General features: G+C 32.3%; 2 protein-coding genes across 2 annotated transcripts; both read right to left on the reverse strand.

The window, feature by feature from the left end:
- Nucleotides 1-6432: 6432 nt before the first annotated feature.
- LOC122595419 (protein CROWDED NUCLEI 2-like) lies at nt 6433-12890 on the reverse strand. The gene is made up of 8 exons (XM_043767773.1): nt 12458-12890; nt 11731-11940; nt 11360-11613; nt 10697-10967; nt 10525-10608; nt 8051-9987; nt 6986-7190; nt 6433-6905 (listed from the first exon to the last, which is right to left on the reverse strand). The coding sequence occupies exons 1-8, from the start codon at nt 12755-12757 to the stop codon at nt 6660-6662; spliced, it is 3507 nt and encodes a 1168-aa protein (XP_043623708.1). The 5' UTR covers nt 12758-12890; the 3' UTR covers nt 6433-6659.
- A 1874-nt stretch (nt 12891-14764) lies between these two features.
- On the reverse strand, nt 14765-15560 carry LOC122598492. The gene has a single exon (XM_043771086.1). It carries the CDS (start codon nt 15527-15529, stop codon nt 14966-14968), a length of 564 nt encoding a protein of 187 aa, XP_043627021.1. The 5' UTR covers nt 15530-15560; the 3' UTR covers nt 14765-14965.
- Nucleotides 15561-15826: the final 266 nt, after the last annotated feature.

Genomic DNA, 15826 nt, shown 5'->3' on the forward strand with positions numbered 1-15826 from the left:
AACAATAGCTAATTAAAAGCCCAAAATGCAAATAAAATTTGGTGGCCTTAAATAGTTGCGTAGCCCAAATAAGCTATTTGACAGGTAAAATAAAACAAGTATTAATGTAAAATATATAAAACAATAAGTTTTTCAACAGTGATAATCACCGTGCATCATAAAAATCATCGTACATCAATTGATTCGTGAATCTTCGTGCATCAATTTAACCATGATCTAAGGGTCAAGATCTTGTTTTATTTTAATACTTGTTTTACAATACCCAACCCCTATATATATATATATATATAAAGGTTAGGAAAAACATGCAGTACCTATCTTAGGTAAAACAGATAGGATTATTTAAAGTTCAGAGGGGGGTTATGTAAAATTTAAGAAGACTATGTATGTTTATCAAATTCAAAGGTTTAATTTGTAACTCTTTTTAAAGTGGCAGTACCTCCTAACCTTAGGTAAAGTCTGCAGTACGGATCATTTATATATATATATATATTTATTTATTTATATATTGTTTTATTTTAATATAAAGTTGTATTTTTTGTTTTAATGTAGTCATCATGATAACAAGTTATAAGCTAAACCGATAAAGTTTAAATTAAAGTAGCAAGTGGAACGTATTACATATGACATGCACACTTCTAATACTATTTGGTAAATGTATTGCTCGATCAGTTAAAAAATAAAATAACAAGTACTAAAAATTTTAGATTTGAATTTGCATAAAAATGTGAGAATTCGCATAATCCTGTAATATTAGGATAACTTCATAATATGACTTGGTTTATACAATGTCGCTGCATAGTGCATATGATGCAGTATCAAGATACCTTGATATAATTTTTCCGTAATCATTAACTATTTCAAAGTACCTTAAAATATCTTGATGCTCCAATGTGAATATTAACTCTTTGTGGAAGATTTGAACATATTCAGTAGCATTGATGCCAGTGGAATATTATTCCCTTTTTTATTTTTTAAAAACTAATTCCTTTCTATAATTTTCATATACGTATCTCTTTTTGAAGATGATGATGTTGTTGATGAGGAAGTAATATTTGCAGTTATTAGGCGTTTACAGGGGAAGCCTAGAGGAGGGGCAAACCCGATTCCCGGACAGAGCATAACTTTGAACGGGGCATAAAATTTGAATTTTTTTTAATATATTATATATTATAATGTATAATATATGTTATATTATGTATATATAGATAAATATATATTTGATTTTATTTAATTAGTTAATACGATGATTTTGTTATGTACATGCTTTATTATTATAACATTAGTTATCATTATGAACAAAATTGTTTATATATATTTGAACTAGCTAATCAACCCGGTTTCAACCCGGGTTAACTGATAGACGTTTTGTAAATAAACCGAATGATATCCGGTAGCTTTACAATATGTTGTCGAAAAACAAAAATAAATGGAAACAAAAGTTGTATAGTTGTGGACACACGTTAAAACACATTCGGTTCGCAAAAAAAAAGTTATCGGGAAAAAAAGAATAGTTTCGGCCTATTGTACGAAAAAATAAGGTGATTAAAATCTTAAATAATAATATGAACATTTAATAAAATCTATATTAATGATGCATATTTGAAAAATAAATCTATTAAAAAAATATATTTTGAATTTTAAATAGAAAAATATGATGATGTCATAATTAAGTTAAGGGGATGTGTGGTAATACAAATTTTAAAAAATCTTATGTCATCACAATCTTCCTTTATTAATATAATAGTTTTTTTAAATTAGGGGCATTTTTTTTCCGACTCGGCCTGGACATTGTAATTCTTAGGGCCGCTACTGAGCATTTACTTCCTCTTTGTGCAATAATAGGTCTTTTTCCATCTCTGGATTGACCGCTTTTACTCCTACCTGAATAACTTCCTCTTACATAAATAATGTACTAGATTACTTAACTGTATTGAAGCAAAGGAAGAATTCGCTTTAACCCTATTGCTTGAAACGTCTATATTGAAGGGTTGGAGGTCCCTTCCACTCCGGTGGATCTAAAAGCAGTCTCTCTACCTTTGAGTATGGGTAAGGCCTGTCTACATCATACCTCCCATACCCCGGCTTTTGCCGGGATTGGGTATCGTTGTCGTTATCGTTGTCTTGAAACCTCTTTATTGTGAGGTTTAATTTAAGAATAAATTCGATATTTTTTGAAAATCATTATTGTAAGGCCTGTCTACATCATACCTCCCATACCCTGTTATGTTAAACTATTTAATTTAAGAATAAATTCAATATTTTTTGAAAATCATTAGCGTTATTTAAATTTGGTGGTTCAGGGTGTAAATTAGTTCATTAATAATGAATTAGGTAATTTATAATAACTCTTTCCATTGTGGGGGGTGGGGGGTGGGGGGGGGGTCATTAAGTACAATTGTCTCTTTTTCAAACTAACTTTTTTTTATAGCACAATCTAAAAAGGAAGTACTATTAGTTAGTGTTTGCTAATGTCTTAATTAAAAGTCACGACTTAATTTTAAATGTCTTAATTTATTAAGTCAATCAAATATGTTTGTTTGTTGACTTAGTAAACAAAAACTATTGTACATTTATCACTTCAAGGATGGGGTGTTTGAATTTTGATAAAGAAAGAGAGATTTAATGACGTTGTAAAATTAAATGTAGTGACTATCTGCTTGTAACATTCCGAAATTTACAAGATTATTGTTAACATATAGATTATTATTTTCATATTATTATTATGTTTGGAAATTATACTAATTTATTAGTTACAAAAGATTAATTTTGTAAATTTGCAAATGAAAATCTCTAAGGTCATATTTTAAAAACGGGATTCAAAGTTTCATTTATTTAATCAATTTATTTATACCTCCTTATAAACCATATTGAAATTAAGACTTTAAGCATATTTTTTCTCCCAAAAATACCCTCAATATTTACATTATATTCACACATCTTATCCCTTTTATATTGTCTTCACTCTTGAGCCGCCGCAACGCGTGGGTACCGTGCTCGTATATTTAAATAATACTTGGGCTTTCAAGATTGGAAAATCTTAAGTGTTAAGTTGATCAAATATATTACTTGTTAATTAGATTTATGTATTACTATTATTAAGTTGAAAGTTTATTTAATTTAAGACATCAGTTCGTTCATCAAAAAGATATAAATAAAAGGATATAAATATATCTAAGAATAAATGATGTGGCGGTGTGATGGCGATGGCTGATAGTGGTGGTGGCGACATCAACAATGATGGTTGGTGGGGAATGTGGCGGCGGTTGTGGCTGTGGTGGTGGCAGTGCCGATAGATGGTGGTGGTAGTGGTGGCGGTGGCGGCAATAGCGTTGTAGTTATTAACTTATTGATGTAAAAATAACATAACTGATGTAAAATGGAGTAATATAGTTATTTTAAGGGTTGATTGATATATGTTACAAATAATTTCATTAAAAGTATTATAGTATTATATTAAGTTACTTATAAAGTTCAAAAAAGATGAGGACGCATTGTAAAACCCTAAATGCTAAACCCTACAGCTTAATTTCTAATCCGAAGGGGAAGCTACTTTCTAAAAACCCTGTAAAATCTAAACCTTAAATGCTAAACCCTAAAAACCTAAAACAGATAAGGGTTCCCACTCTAAGGTTTAGGGTTTGAAGCCCTCGGCTAACCCTCGACCTTCAAACCCTAAACCATAGAGCGGGTACACGATACGCTTTAGGGTTTAGGGTTTGAAGTTGTTTGGAGCTGACGGAAATACCCCTCTAATTTTGAGAAGAGTTTTTTTTATTTTTAATCTTGTCCATCCATTTTTTTTGATCCAAGGGTGTATAGGAGTTCTTGCGTTTTTTTTTTTTTAAGAGTTCTCAAATAACCCCTCCTATATATATATATATACGTGTATAGAAGATTTAGGAAGATTACCTAATGTATAGATTTATAGATTTACGTATGTATAAAATTAAGGAAGATTCCTAAATTAGCTAATTTTATTTAATATGCAATTCTATATATTTACGTATATATCAATTTAAGGAATGTTAGCTCATATTATTTTTAATATTGAGGGTATATTTTAACAAATCATATAAAGTATAAGTATTAATATTGTCATTTATAAAAGATGAAATAATTAAATATGATCTAACGGTTCTAAATCAAATATGAAATTCATCCAAGGGTTCCTATTTATTTAGGAATGAACTTAGGACCTTGTTATATATATATTGGTAGATGCTTGTACATGTAATAAGCATTGATAAGAGGTTATATGAAACGTGCAACTCATTTTTGCGTGTAATAACTTTTTATGCATAGCTTAGGGGCTATGTTTAACATTTCCCATAAATAAAATACCCAAAAAATGTTCAGAGTTGTTTAAGTAATAATTGGGCTGATAGTCCAGTAATAAAGAATCCCTTCAATAGAGGCTTGTTCCTTAACCAGTGGCAATGGTTTTAGCTTTATTAATCGTCATGTATTCAGACGGATTAATAGAGAGTTTTTTCTACTACAAAGTATTTTAGTGCGAAGGTACTCTAGCGTAGACCTCGTTAAGACAACATAGTCTAGACCCCTTGTGGTGTTAGATTTGACCTTGTAAAATTTTTTTTTGTTAAAGTAGCAAACATGATTATCTTCCAAATATATAAGAAAAATAGATTGATTCTGGTAAAAAAAAAAACTCTTTTCATCATCAAAAACAAACTTATTTTTGACCTCTTGCATTGTATCAATATAACGAAAAGATAAAATAATTCAAAAGAAAAAAAGAGATTGTTCGTGTGACTCGGGATGAACCCAACGAGAACTGTATCTATCACGCTAAAGTAACTAGACAAGTAGTTTAGATTTCCAACCAACTTGTATGTACATATAAATTTGTTTTTAATAGTTGAATTTACCAGAATTAGATTTTTTCTGTTTAAATTACCAGTTATAGAATCGTCTTCTCTAATGCGTATAAAATAATCAAATTCTCTAAGTTTGGAGTTAAGGATATCATCATAAATATATATTTGCTTATATATAACTCATAAGCACTAATCTTAATCTTAATCTTAATATATACTATAAGACAGTTGAACTAATTACTTATTAACCAATCACATTGTTCGATTTCATCAATTTGACTTTTGATGATGTCACCATTTAGATAAACTACAAATAAAAAATCCTAATAATCATTATCTAAATATATTATTATATTAGTATTTATATTGATTTGTAGAAACAGTCTCATTAATTTACATTTTTTTGTTTTCCATCAATAATTTACATTTTTAGCCCTGAATACTTAATTTATATTTATTTTTAGCCATCAACTTGAAAGAATTTTTTAAAATTTACAATCATTTGATTAAATAAATTTTTTTTCAACATATGAAATATTTTCTACAAAAAATTATTTCAAAACCTAATGACTTATTAACAAATATTAGATTAGAATTTTATAATTATAAATATTAATATTTAGTTTAATATTTGATATAAATACAATGTGAAATCTAGATACATATCCCAAACATGATTTATAACAGCGGGCTACTTGAATCCTAAATCCAAATCAATATAAACTCCATTCAAGATTCATTCTATTACTCAATCAAAAAGGTGCATAATTTTCTCCTTTTTTATATATTAGTTTTGCATATTAATATTTAAAGTTACAGTTATAACTCAAATCAAGAGTCCTAATTGTTATCAAATAATATAAAAACAATTCTAATTGTTATCATATTATCATAGAATAAGTGACTGAACATAAACTTATGCATGTCATGGACACGCAACATGATTAAATACATATACTTGAATGTCAAGCACAAGATCACAAATATGTTTATATCTTTTATTCTTAATTATCTTTCATAATAATATGACATTATGAGTACAACTGGTTTCAAAATAACTATAATGGAGAAATTATTATATATAGCATGTGGCTTATGAAATGACTACGGCAAACAATTTCATCAATATGTCGATGCTAATAATGACAGTGACAAACATATGATTATTGTATAACAACTTGCAAAATATAACACTTAGAACCATATTTCTTCAACATTATAAGCTTTTATGACTTAAATATATGAACATCTAATATTGATAATATCGTAGTATAAAATCTAGTAATTAGTTTATTTGCTAATTATTTATATCAATCCACAGATTAATTAAATGAAATATAAAAAAATCTAAAAATAACTAAATAAATCCTGAAAAGCAGCCTCCATATAAGTGAGAGAATAGCGAGGTGGAAAATATAGAGAAATTTAATAGAGCAATGAAGCCATGCAGTCGAGCAGACAAAAACTAAGAAATCACAGGAAATCAAATAACTAAGAAACAGATGGTTTAAGATAAACTGAAAAATGCTCGTACAGTCGTACTATAGTGGAATATTATTTAAAAAATGCAGTAACAAGTGAGATCTGAATATTGGTTCAAGAACTCACAATCTGAATATTATTAAATCGATGTATAAGTGAGATCCGAATGTAAACAGAAACAATTGAACATAAGCTACAAAACATACTAACCTGCAACATCAATATGAACAGAAGTTGTTCTACAGTCTAAAATGACAGTACATGGATATGTTGAAACAAAGAGCAGGAACAACATTATACAAAACTCTGCCAGGAATAAAAAAAATGATGCTCTGATCACGTCGACAAGAAAGTCCATAATTTCTTGCCAATGGACACTTCACCAGGATGTGGCGCGTCTCCATCACCATCACTACCGTCATCTTCTTCACTCTCATCATCAAGATTATCACTGTTGTCATCTGATTCTTCATTGTTAGACTTCTGAGACTCGGGGGTAACGGTAACTTCCTCAACTATTTCCGTATTTTTAACAACTTTGATGGCAGCACTGCTGCCTGCAACATCACCTGGTGTTTTGAACTGGAAGAAACACAAATATTCAGCATATCAAGACCACACAAAATTACTTGAGTTGGAAGACGTAGATACTATACACTTACAGTTGTATCTAATATCTGAGTCTCGACTGTTTTGCTCGTTGAGACATGTACCAGAGCCGTACTCCCATCCTCACTACCAAATTGTGTATCCAAGGCAGAAGCAATCTCACGCTTTTGTGTTGCATCATTTGCACCAGAAATTTCCTTCTTTAAGTTCTTTCCTCTATTACCGGTAGAAGCTTGAGGCCGCGAAATGACATCTCCACTGATCAAATTTAGATGCAAGAACTATGAGTTACATGTGAAAAGACCCCCCCACCCCACCCCACCCCACCAACTAATATCATTAATGTCGTAATATGCTATCGCTATGAATTCATGCTTTTAATTCAAAAGGAAAAAAAAAAAAACTCTATCCATATTGTTTTAATTTAAAACAATAGCTTCCAACATTTCAAACACACATTAGAGCAGAGCATAAACAATGAAATTGTGGGCGACGACATAAGTGGACAAGATGGTGAATATAGAAGTAATCATACAGAATAGATTAAATAAGAATTAGCATGGTATATCATATAGATGCAATTTTGAAATGCAAAACAGAATTGAAACTTTTGCTTTTTAGTAATTTCCAAACCAAAATACCTATTTTCTCAGTTCATGATACAAATGAAAAGAACGGGTTCTTATTTAGAAAAATGAGAATCCTCTATTGTTCAAGTATCGGCTACTTGACTACAATTTACAACGCTAATCATATTATTAAAGCCCATAAACATATATACGAAGTTCCCAAGGGATTGTTCAAGTATTCCCTACTAGTAACCCATCAACCAATTGGTTGTGGGTTCTGCTCACATCGCGGACAACTTGTAAATATGTGTAATTTGTGGGGATGTGAAATTAATATGCATTAAAGAGGAACAACTATGTAAAAGAGGAAGTTAGCATCCAAAGCTTTTTCCACATACCGAACCTCAAAATAAAACGAAAATAAGCTCATGTTCATCAATCTCCTCTTCGCTGACTTTTCACATTAATTTGTAATTTATTTAGTTCAAAACAAAAAAGATCCAAATCGCAAACATCTCACTGCTCAAATTGAAAAAGCTTGAAACTTACGTCTTGGGTCGTCTGAGATTATATCGACTTACTCCAGGAGTTTCCACTGGCGGAGCAACTGTTTGTCGCCTTTTCCTCCTCCCAACTGTTGTTATACTTACAGACTGGACTTCACTATCACCACCATCAATTTCACTTCCACTCACAATAGAAGTTTCGGCATGAGCTCGTTTCCTTGTAGCAGGGCCTGCTCTTTTCTCAGCGTAGCTAGAAGCTTGGGGACTTTCAGGATTGCCATTAACAATACCATCTTCAGACACTGCCAGAACTGTATGACTTTTACGAGCACCTACTTTTGGTTTTCTTACATATGTTCGCCTGCTACTTCTCATCTCTGATTGCTGAGAACTTTCTGGAACATCAAGATTCTTGCTTCCCATGTAACTCTGATCATCAGAAGCTAATGGCAACGTTTGACTCTTTGCAACCTCAGACGGTTCCTTTTGAGCATGAATATCAACCCGTGGACCAGCTGGCACATTTGACAGGTCAATGGGCAGGGATGATTCTGGGATATCATTATGTTTATGGCCCATTTCCCTGTGTGGGGTCAGCTTGAATGTGGACACACTTTTCTTGAGCCACGATGCAAGTCCCCCAGAGCTAGGAGATTTCAAATTGGTCGCAAGGATGCTCTCTGACTTTTCATTAACTTCATTTACAGTCCTTGGAAGAGAAGAGTCATCTTTAACCCCCGGTATATGAAGATCAGAAAGCTGGTAGCTTCTCGTGACCTCCCCACAGTTTCCACAATTCTTCAGTTTCTCAACAAATTCAAGAAAACGATTTCTCTCCTTTGTAAATTCTTCCCTTTGGGAATTTATCTTCTTGCTAAGAACACCAAGAAGGTCGATGTCTTTTCGCAACTCGAGCTGATTTTCTTCTAATCTTTGACTGTTCACAGCAATCTCGTTCTTCACTTTATCAATTCTACTTCTTTCTAATTTCACTTCTTCCAGATCTTTTCTGGTAACTTCCTTTAAGTAACCAATATCTCTAAGTTCTTTTCCCCGTAACTCCTCAAATGCTCTCTCTTTTTCCTGCATATTTTGCTCTAATTCTGTTCGTTTCTTCTGCAAATCCACCTCATGATCTCTCTTTCTTTGCTCAAAATCATGAAGAAATTGTCGATGCTCGTTTTCATATTTTTCAATTAAAAGGGATTCTTCATGCTTCATTGTAGCAGCAAATGTTTCTTTCTCTATCTGCACACCATTCAGTTCCCTGTCAACGTACTCTTTTGTAGAACTTTTCATTTTTTCCAGTTTCTCTTCTACAAAAACCCGTTGTTTTTCCCAGCTTTCTCTTTCTTCACTAAATTCCCGTATTTCTTTAGTGATGACAGATTTTTTCTCGTCTAAAGCCTCCCATTCCTGTTCAAATTTCAATCTATCTGTCTTTAAATCATCAATTTCCTTCATAATCAACTCCTTCTGAGCTCTGCACTTTTCTATTTCATTTTTCAGCTCCAACTGTAAACGAGAATAATTTGTTCTTTCATCTTCTGTAATTTTGAGCTTTTCAATATCTTCATGGACACGTAGCTCCTTTTGAGTGATCTCATCCCTGATTTTTTCAGCATTAGCTTTCAGATCTTCCCATCTTTCTATCTCGGCAAGTAATTGTTTTTTGTCTGTTTCCAAACTTTTTGCCTCTGCTTGATAAGATTTTTCTTTTTCTTTCAGAGCCTTTGACTTTAAGTCAATCTCCTTTTCTTTTTCACTGAATCTTTCCGACTTCTTATCAAGAGCTTGCTCTTGCTTTCTTAATTTTTCCTCCTTGTGATTTATTTCATCCATTCTGTGCTCAACGGCTTCCACCTTGTTTCTCATTTCATTTTCAATGGATTTCCTCTTTTCTTCCATTTCTAGATCAAACTCACGACGTTTACAATCCAGGGCATCTTTATGCGCATCTAAAAGCTTCTGGATCTCCACCTGCAACAAACACATAATACTTGACATCCAGCACATGTAAACTAAGTATGAATATCATATTACAACCTATTTATGTCTGAATAAGTCCACTAGGGTTATGTATTATCTCTACTAAGTCAAACAGGTAAAACTAAAAGGTAACTTAAAAGGGAACAGATCAAATGAGTCAAAAGGGTTGAAAGTTACCAAAGTGTACAATAATGCATAATACATTAAAAGCACCTACATATTGTTATTCAGAAAATTGGATTATTAATATCATTTGGGTTACCGTGTTTGAAACACCAGCTATTAGCAAAAATCAAAAATCAAACTAAGTCCACGGCCAGACCAAATTTGACAATTACTTTAACTCGCACAACCAGTCCAAACAGCCAACTCTAAATAGAAGGTTGAAGCTCAATCTGGCAGACCTAGTTTGACCAATCAATATCGACTAGCAACAGACCGTAAAAAAATTCACAACTGTGTCAAATTATTCGAACACCTACGCATCGGTGATCACACATGAAAACAGACAATGAAGTATGAACTCACTTTTTCCTTTTTGGTCAACTTCTGAGTCAAATCAAGCAGTTTCTTTTCCTTAATCTCAAGGTTCTTTGTAACTGACTCCGCTTGCTGCAACCAAATGAAGAAGAAAGAAAAAATGAAACCAATTGCCTTATGAATAGCACAGTTTAACAGAAAAGAAACGACAGAAACGTACTTCTTCTTTTGCAATTAACTCCATTAATCTCTTGTTTATATCGTCTTCTTTCTTCTTTGAATCTAAAATGCTAGAGTCGATCTTATTATGTGCTTCCTCAAGTTCTTTCTGTTTCTGTTTAACCAATCTCTCAATTTCATTGATCTTTTCCTCCCTCATATTGATAATCCTACGGCCTTCGCATAGCCTCTCTTCACCATCTTGCAATTTGTTTTCCCACTCCACCAGATCTTTTTTATGCTTGGAATAGGTATCTTTCCATGCTTCTTGCCTACAAGAACGTGGAGTTATTATGTTTGAAGTGTACATTAAACGCCGTTTCTATGATACTGAATAAATCATAATCAAGTAATAAGCTGTAATAAACTTCAATAGATAAAAAAAACAAATATTATTATATTCTGTGAAAAGGTTAAGACAGTTTGTGAAACTAAAAAATAGAAGCCTCGGAAGAAGTATATAACTCGATAATCAGCTTTGTCACAGAAATTATTAACCAAAACTACTTATTTGAAACCTATATAATGAGAAGCGCAATTGAGTTATCCAAAAACGAAAATTTGACTAATTTTATTTCAAACTGCAATAATCAGTTCCAAAACACATCCAAACACCCCTTATTTATAATATCTCAAGTTATTATAATAAACTTAGCATCTGTACCCTGCAATAAAGGTTTGGCGTTCGCTCTGCAACAAGCTTTCATGAGTCTCTAGCTCTTGCATTCTCCTCTCCACTTCCAGCCCTTTTTTGTTTGCCTCGGCAAGTTTTGCATCAGCTTGACGCATCTTTTCTTCCACCTCTCTAGCTTTATCCCCTATTTCCGCCACTAAAGTGTTTGCATCAGCCAAACTAGTTTGCGAACTAAGTTTAATTTGTTTATTTTCTTCATCAATTTCACGTAACGCCTTCTCAAGCTGCAAAGAACAAAGCATTTACGTTCAACACAATAAATAAGTGAATCAGAGTATAGAATAACAGAATAAACACAACAAGAGGCTTAAATTAGAGATAAAAGCGAGATATTTTCTTACATCAGCCTGACAACGTTTCTCGTATTCTAAAGCTTTCCTCAAGTTATCTGCTCTTTTTTCAACTTCAGATACAGCCATCAAATGAGCAGCCTCCTCACGTTTAATGATTTCTTGTTTCTCAGCCAACGCCTCTCTAAGCTTCTCGGTGGTTTCAGTCAACTTCTTATTCTCCATCAATAAGAGCCCCATATTATACTGATAATCATATAGCTGCAAACAACCAAAACAATTAGATGCGACATTTTACTATCCCAATTACTTGTTTATACGATTTGACTTTCGTAACCTGAACTTTACATAAATTTTATATAATTTTAAAGGCAAGTCTAATCCTTTATATAAATTTCATCATCTGTACTTTACAACTTGACAGTTTGTAATCGAGAATAAGCAGTAAGCATTTAGTTGTTTCTATAATCTCTATCAAACAGTTTAGTTGCTTAATTCAACCCTTAATCATGTTAAGTTGTGATCAGCTTCTACCATAAATATTAATTCCGGTTTCGTATTCTCGGTGTAAATATAATTCTCTAAAATGGCTAGAAGGGCAAATATATATTAACCAACCTAATATAATCTTTCTTGCTTAGCACTATTTCATCAATTCAAACAAAATAAACACAAAAATCTTCAATTTTGAAACATGGGTTTTTTAAATTACATAAAACCAACATAAAATACACAACACCCACAAAATATATACATACAATAATTATATAAAAATCACCTCTTTTTCAAGCCTGGCAATCTTTTCAACCAATGCTTCATGATCTTTCTTTTCCATAACAGCTTCATCTAAAAAACCAGCTTCTTTAAACATTCTCCAGTCATTCATATCACCACCGTCCGGCGGCGGCGCATCCTCATTCAACAACCCCAACGGCGGTGGCGGAGGTGGGTCGTCGGAAAAAGCCACTGCCTTGCCCTTCCCAGTTACGGGTCGGGTCAAGTTTAGTTTTTTGTGGGTGTCGGTTCTTGGGGTTATTGATAATGGGGATCTTGTTACTCTGTGTTGTGATTGAAACATTTGTGTAAAGATTTGAAAAGAATCGGAATTTTTTTTAATTGAAAATTTAGGGTTTTTAAAAGTTGGAAATTTGAAAAATTGGGGGAGTTCTTGAAGTGGGTTTTGTTGATTTGAATGAGGACAAACGATGTGGGATTTTTGGGGGTGGATTTGTATTTATATTTCGAACTACCTTGAGATATAGGAAGTGCTTAGCTTAAAAATAAAGTCAAGTGAGTTTTTGCCATTTATAAAAAATAAAGTAACTTTTTATATATATAAAAAGTTATTTCTTTTTTTAAAAAAAGATATCTTTTGATTGAATTTTTTTTCTAACATAGAGCAAAAACTAATGTCCGGCTATCTAAGATTATTTTGATGATGAAAAACTTTTCTAATGCTCACGAATAACAAACAAAATCGGATAGTCAAAACCCATTAAAACTTTTCAACCAGAGTAAAAATAAAAAAGAAAGAGAAATATAGAATCTCTTTTTCTTTCATCCTAGTTTTGATATGAATTATAATAAAAAAAAAAAAGATTGCCAAAGGCCAAGAGAATGAGAATGAAAGACGAAGACAGAAGAATTATATAGTAATTTAACAATTTGGATTTGTTTATTTTTGAAATAAAACATGATTTGGTCTCGTACTAAATATAATAGGAATCAACGATGATTTAAAAATAATTAAAAATCTCAGCCGCGTCCTGAAGTCCTACAATGATGTTTGGATCTTGGGAGATCAGCGTTCGAGTCTGAGCAGACGAGATTTTAGCTTCAATTTAACGTCGTGCCTTCTGTAGCGGTTAAATTGATAGGTGTTCCCTCCCATGTGGTCCCTGACTTCGTAAATCGCTCGTTAGTGACTGCCTGCTCGTATGGATGTAACGACTAATAATAATAATAATAATAATAATAATAATAATAATTAAACAAAATAAATAAAAAACCTCATAAATTCAAATTAAACATAAATAAATTTATAATTTAAATGTAGATAATATAAAGATAAATAACATAATTTTAAATAATTTTTTGTAGATGAAATTTGTCATAGTATTTTTTATTTTCGATTCGATTTGAGACATTATAGCATATAATTGTCTGTGTGTCAGGCTTCGACTTTAAAAATTGAATTCAATACGATAATTTAAAACCTTATACAATCGAATAGTAAATTAGGTTGGTTTTTCAGGTATAGGATTACTAAATTTTTGTTTTGTGGGTTCAACTTTCGTGTAGTCCGCGCGTTGCAACGGCTAGAAGGCGAGGACAATATAAAAGGGAGGCGGTGGTGGAGAAGGAGGGTGGCGGCGGATGGTGATAGAAGGTCGAGGAGAACGTGTAATGATTAAAAAGAAAGTAAGGGTGTAAGAGTATTATAGGAATACTAAAAAAATGCTTAATTTCCAAAAATAAAAAAAACAATATGCTTTATAGAGGAGTATAGATATAGATATATGGGTAAAGGTTGGATACTGTCACGAACACCGATTATATGTGTTGCCCCTCTTATATCCAAAACTCGTATCCAAAAGATTCAATGTATACATTATTTAACAATCTTCACAACATAAATTAATGAAATTTTTTATATATATCTTCATCACTTATCGTTCAAATTGAACAAGAATTCTCGATCCAAAAACCTACGAACCCATTTATAATGTGTCCTGATCAATTCAAAAGCAAACTACCGGCAAATCTATCTCTTCTCTCTCACCTTCCCTCTCTTTCTCTCTGGGTCAAACTACTTCACCAAATAATCCATTCACCGAATTGCTTCACCGAAGAGGTTGCAAAGGTGCTACCGAGCACCCCAATGATGGTCATTCACCGAGTCCCACTCCCTCCGACGCCTTCCCTTCTTTTGATAACTTATCATTTAAATTGAATGGGAATTCACGATCCTTGTGAAGAAACCCGCAAATCCAACATGTTATGGTAAACTAAGATCCGTTTATGATTTCTCAACTTAAACGCAAACTTGATTAATATAATTATCCATCGTATCTTCATTTATAGGTTTAGCAAACTCTTTTGTACATACTATTATTCCTCAATATTAATGAGTTCACTTGTAACTATAGAAAATTGGTCAAACTTAATGCGTACCGACCATTATACTAGTATACTACTATGAAATTTCCTTATATCAAATTGCATATACAATAAAGTGTAGAAACAAAAATATACATGTTTTAGAATCAAAATGGCCGGATATAGCCTAAACCGAACTTTTAATCACCGGAAAAGTAAAATCACGCGACAGAACAACTCTTGGTGACCTTGGAGGAAACTCGGGAACTTGATGACCATCATAATCATAATATATAACACCCGAAAACTCCGGTGGTTGACACTTTACACCCATCAAAATTTCCTTTTGCCACAAACCACCCTGTCCAAATCCTTCCTCTACAACTTTATCATCACCACGATCACCACCACCACCTCTTTTATGATTCATTACAAACGTGTTTATCGCCTTATTACTTATGGTATTAATAAGTTGTTTAGTAGACCTTAACGGGGATCTTGGTGGGATCTTTTCTTGAAAATGATCTTCCTCGGTTGAGCCAAATGATTTATCGATATTACTATTACTAGTACTACTGCTGCTAATGCTACTACCTTTACTTTCTTCTTTTCTCGAACCTCGCCTTGCATGGTTAGCACATAGAGCGACTACAACAGACACCATGACAAATAGGCCGATTCCGATGGGTATAGTGAAGACATGATCGCCTAGTTGATTGTTGGATGGATGCATGAGGATCAAACGTACCATGTTATTACTTAATAATATGATATATGATAGAATAAACTAAGAAACATGTATACCAAGTCTTGTTGATATATATCGGGTATATATAGATAGTTGGTGGCTAACATGCATTTAATAACTTTGGAAGGTAGAAGAGAAAAAGATGTTCAACTTCAAATAGTAGGATTAATTAATGCTTATAAACAATTTGTGAATTGAAAAAGAATATAATATATGGGTTTCCAAGTTACTAATACTATATTTTGTTAAAATTATAAATGTTAACTATACTGATAATTAACTAATATCTATTTTTCAGGG

The sequence above is a fragment of the Erigeron canadensis genome, chromosome 4, assembly GCF_010389155.1.
Source record: "Erigeron canadensis isolate Cc75 chromosome 4, C_canadensis_v1, whole genome shotgun sequence".
In the NCBI taxonomy this organism is placed as follows: Eukaryota; Viridiplantae; Streptophyta; class Magnoliopsida; order Asterales; family Asteraceae; genus Erigeron; species Erigeron canadensis.

Bases quoted from the DNA above. Each gene is read 5' to 3' on its own strand.
- LOC122595419 (XM_043767773.1), bottom strand. From the start codon at position 12,757: ATGTTTCAATCACAACACAGAGTAACAAGATCCCCATTATCAATAACC. The intron at 10,968-11,359 runs GTACAGATGCTA...ACGTTCTTGTAG, and splicing joins CGCCAAACCTTTATTGCAGG to GCAAGAAGCATGGAAAGATA. The intron at 7,191-8,050 runs GTAAGTTTCAAG...AAATTTGATCAG, and splicing joins AATCTCAGACGACCCAAGAC to TGGAGATGTCATTTCGCGGC.
- LOC122598492 (XM_043771086.1), bottom strand. From the start codon at position 15,529: ATGGTACGTTTGATCCTCATGCATCCATCCAACAATCAACTAGGCGAT.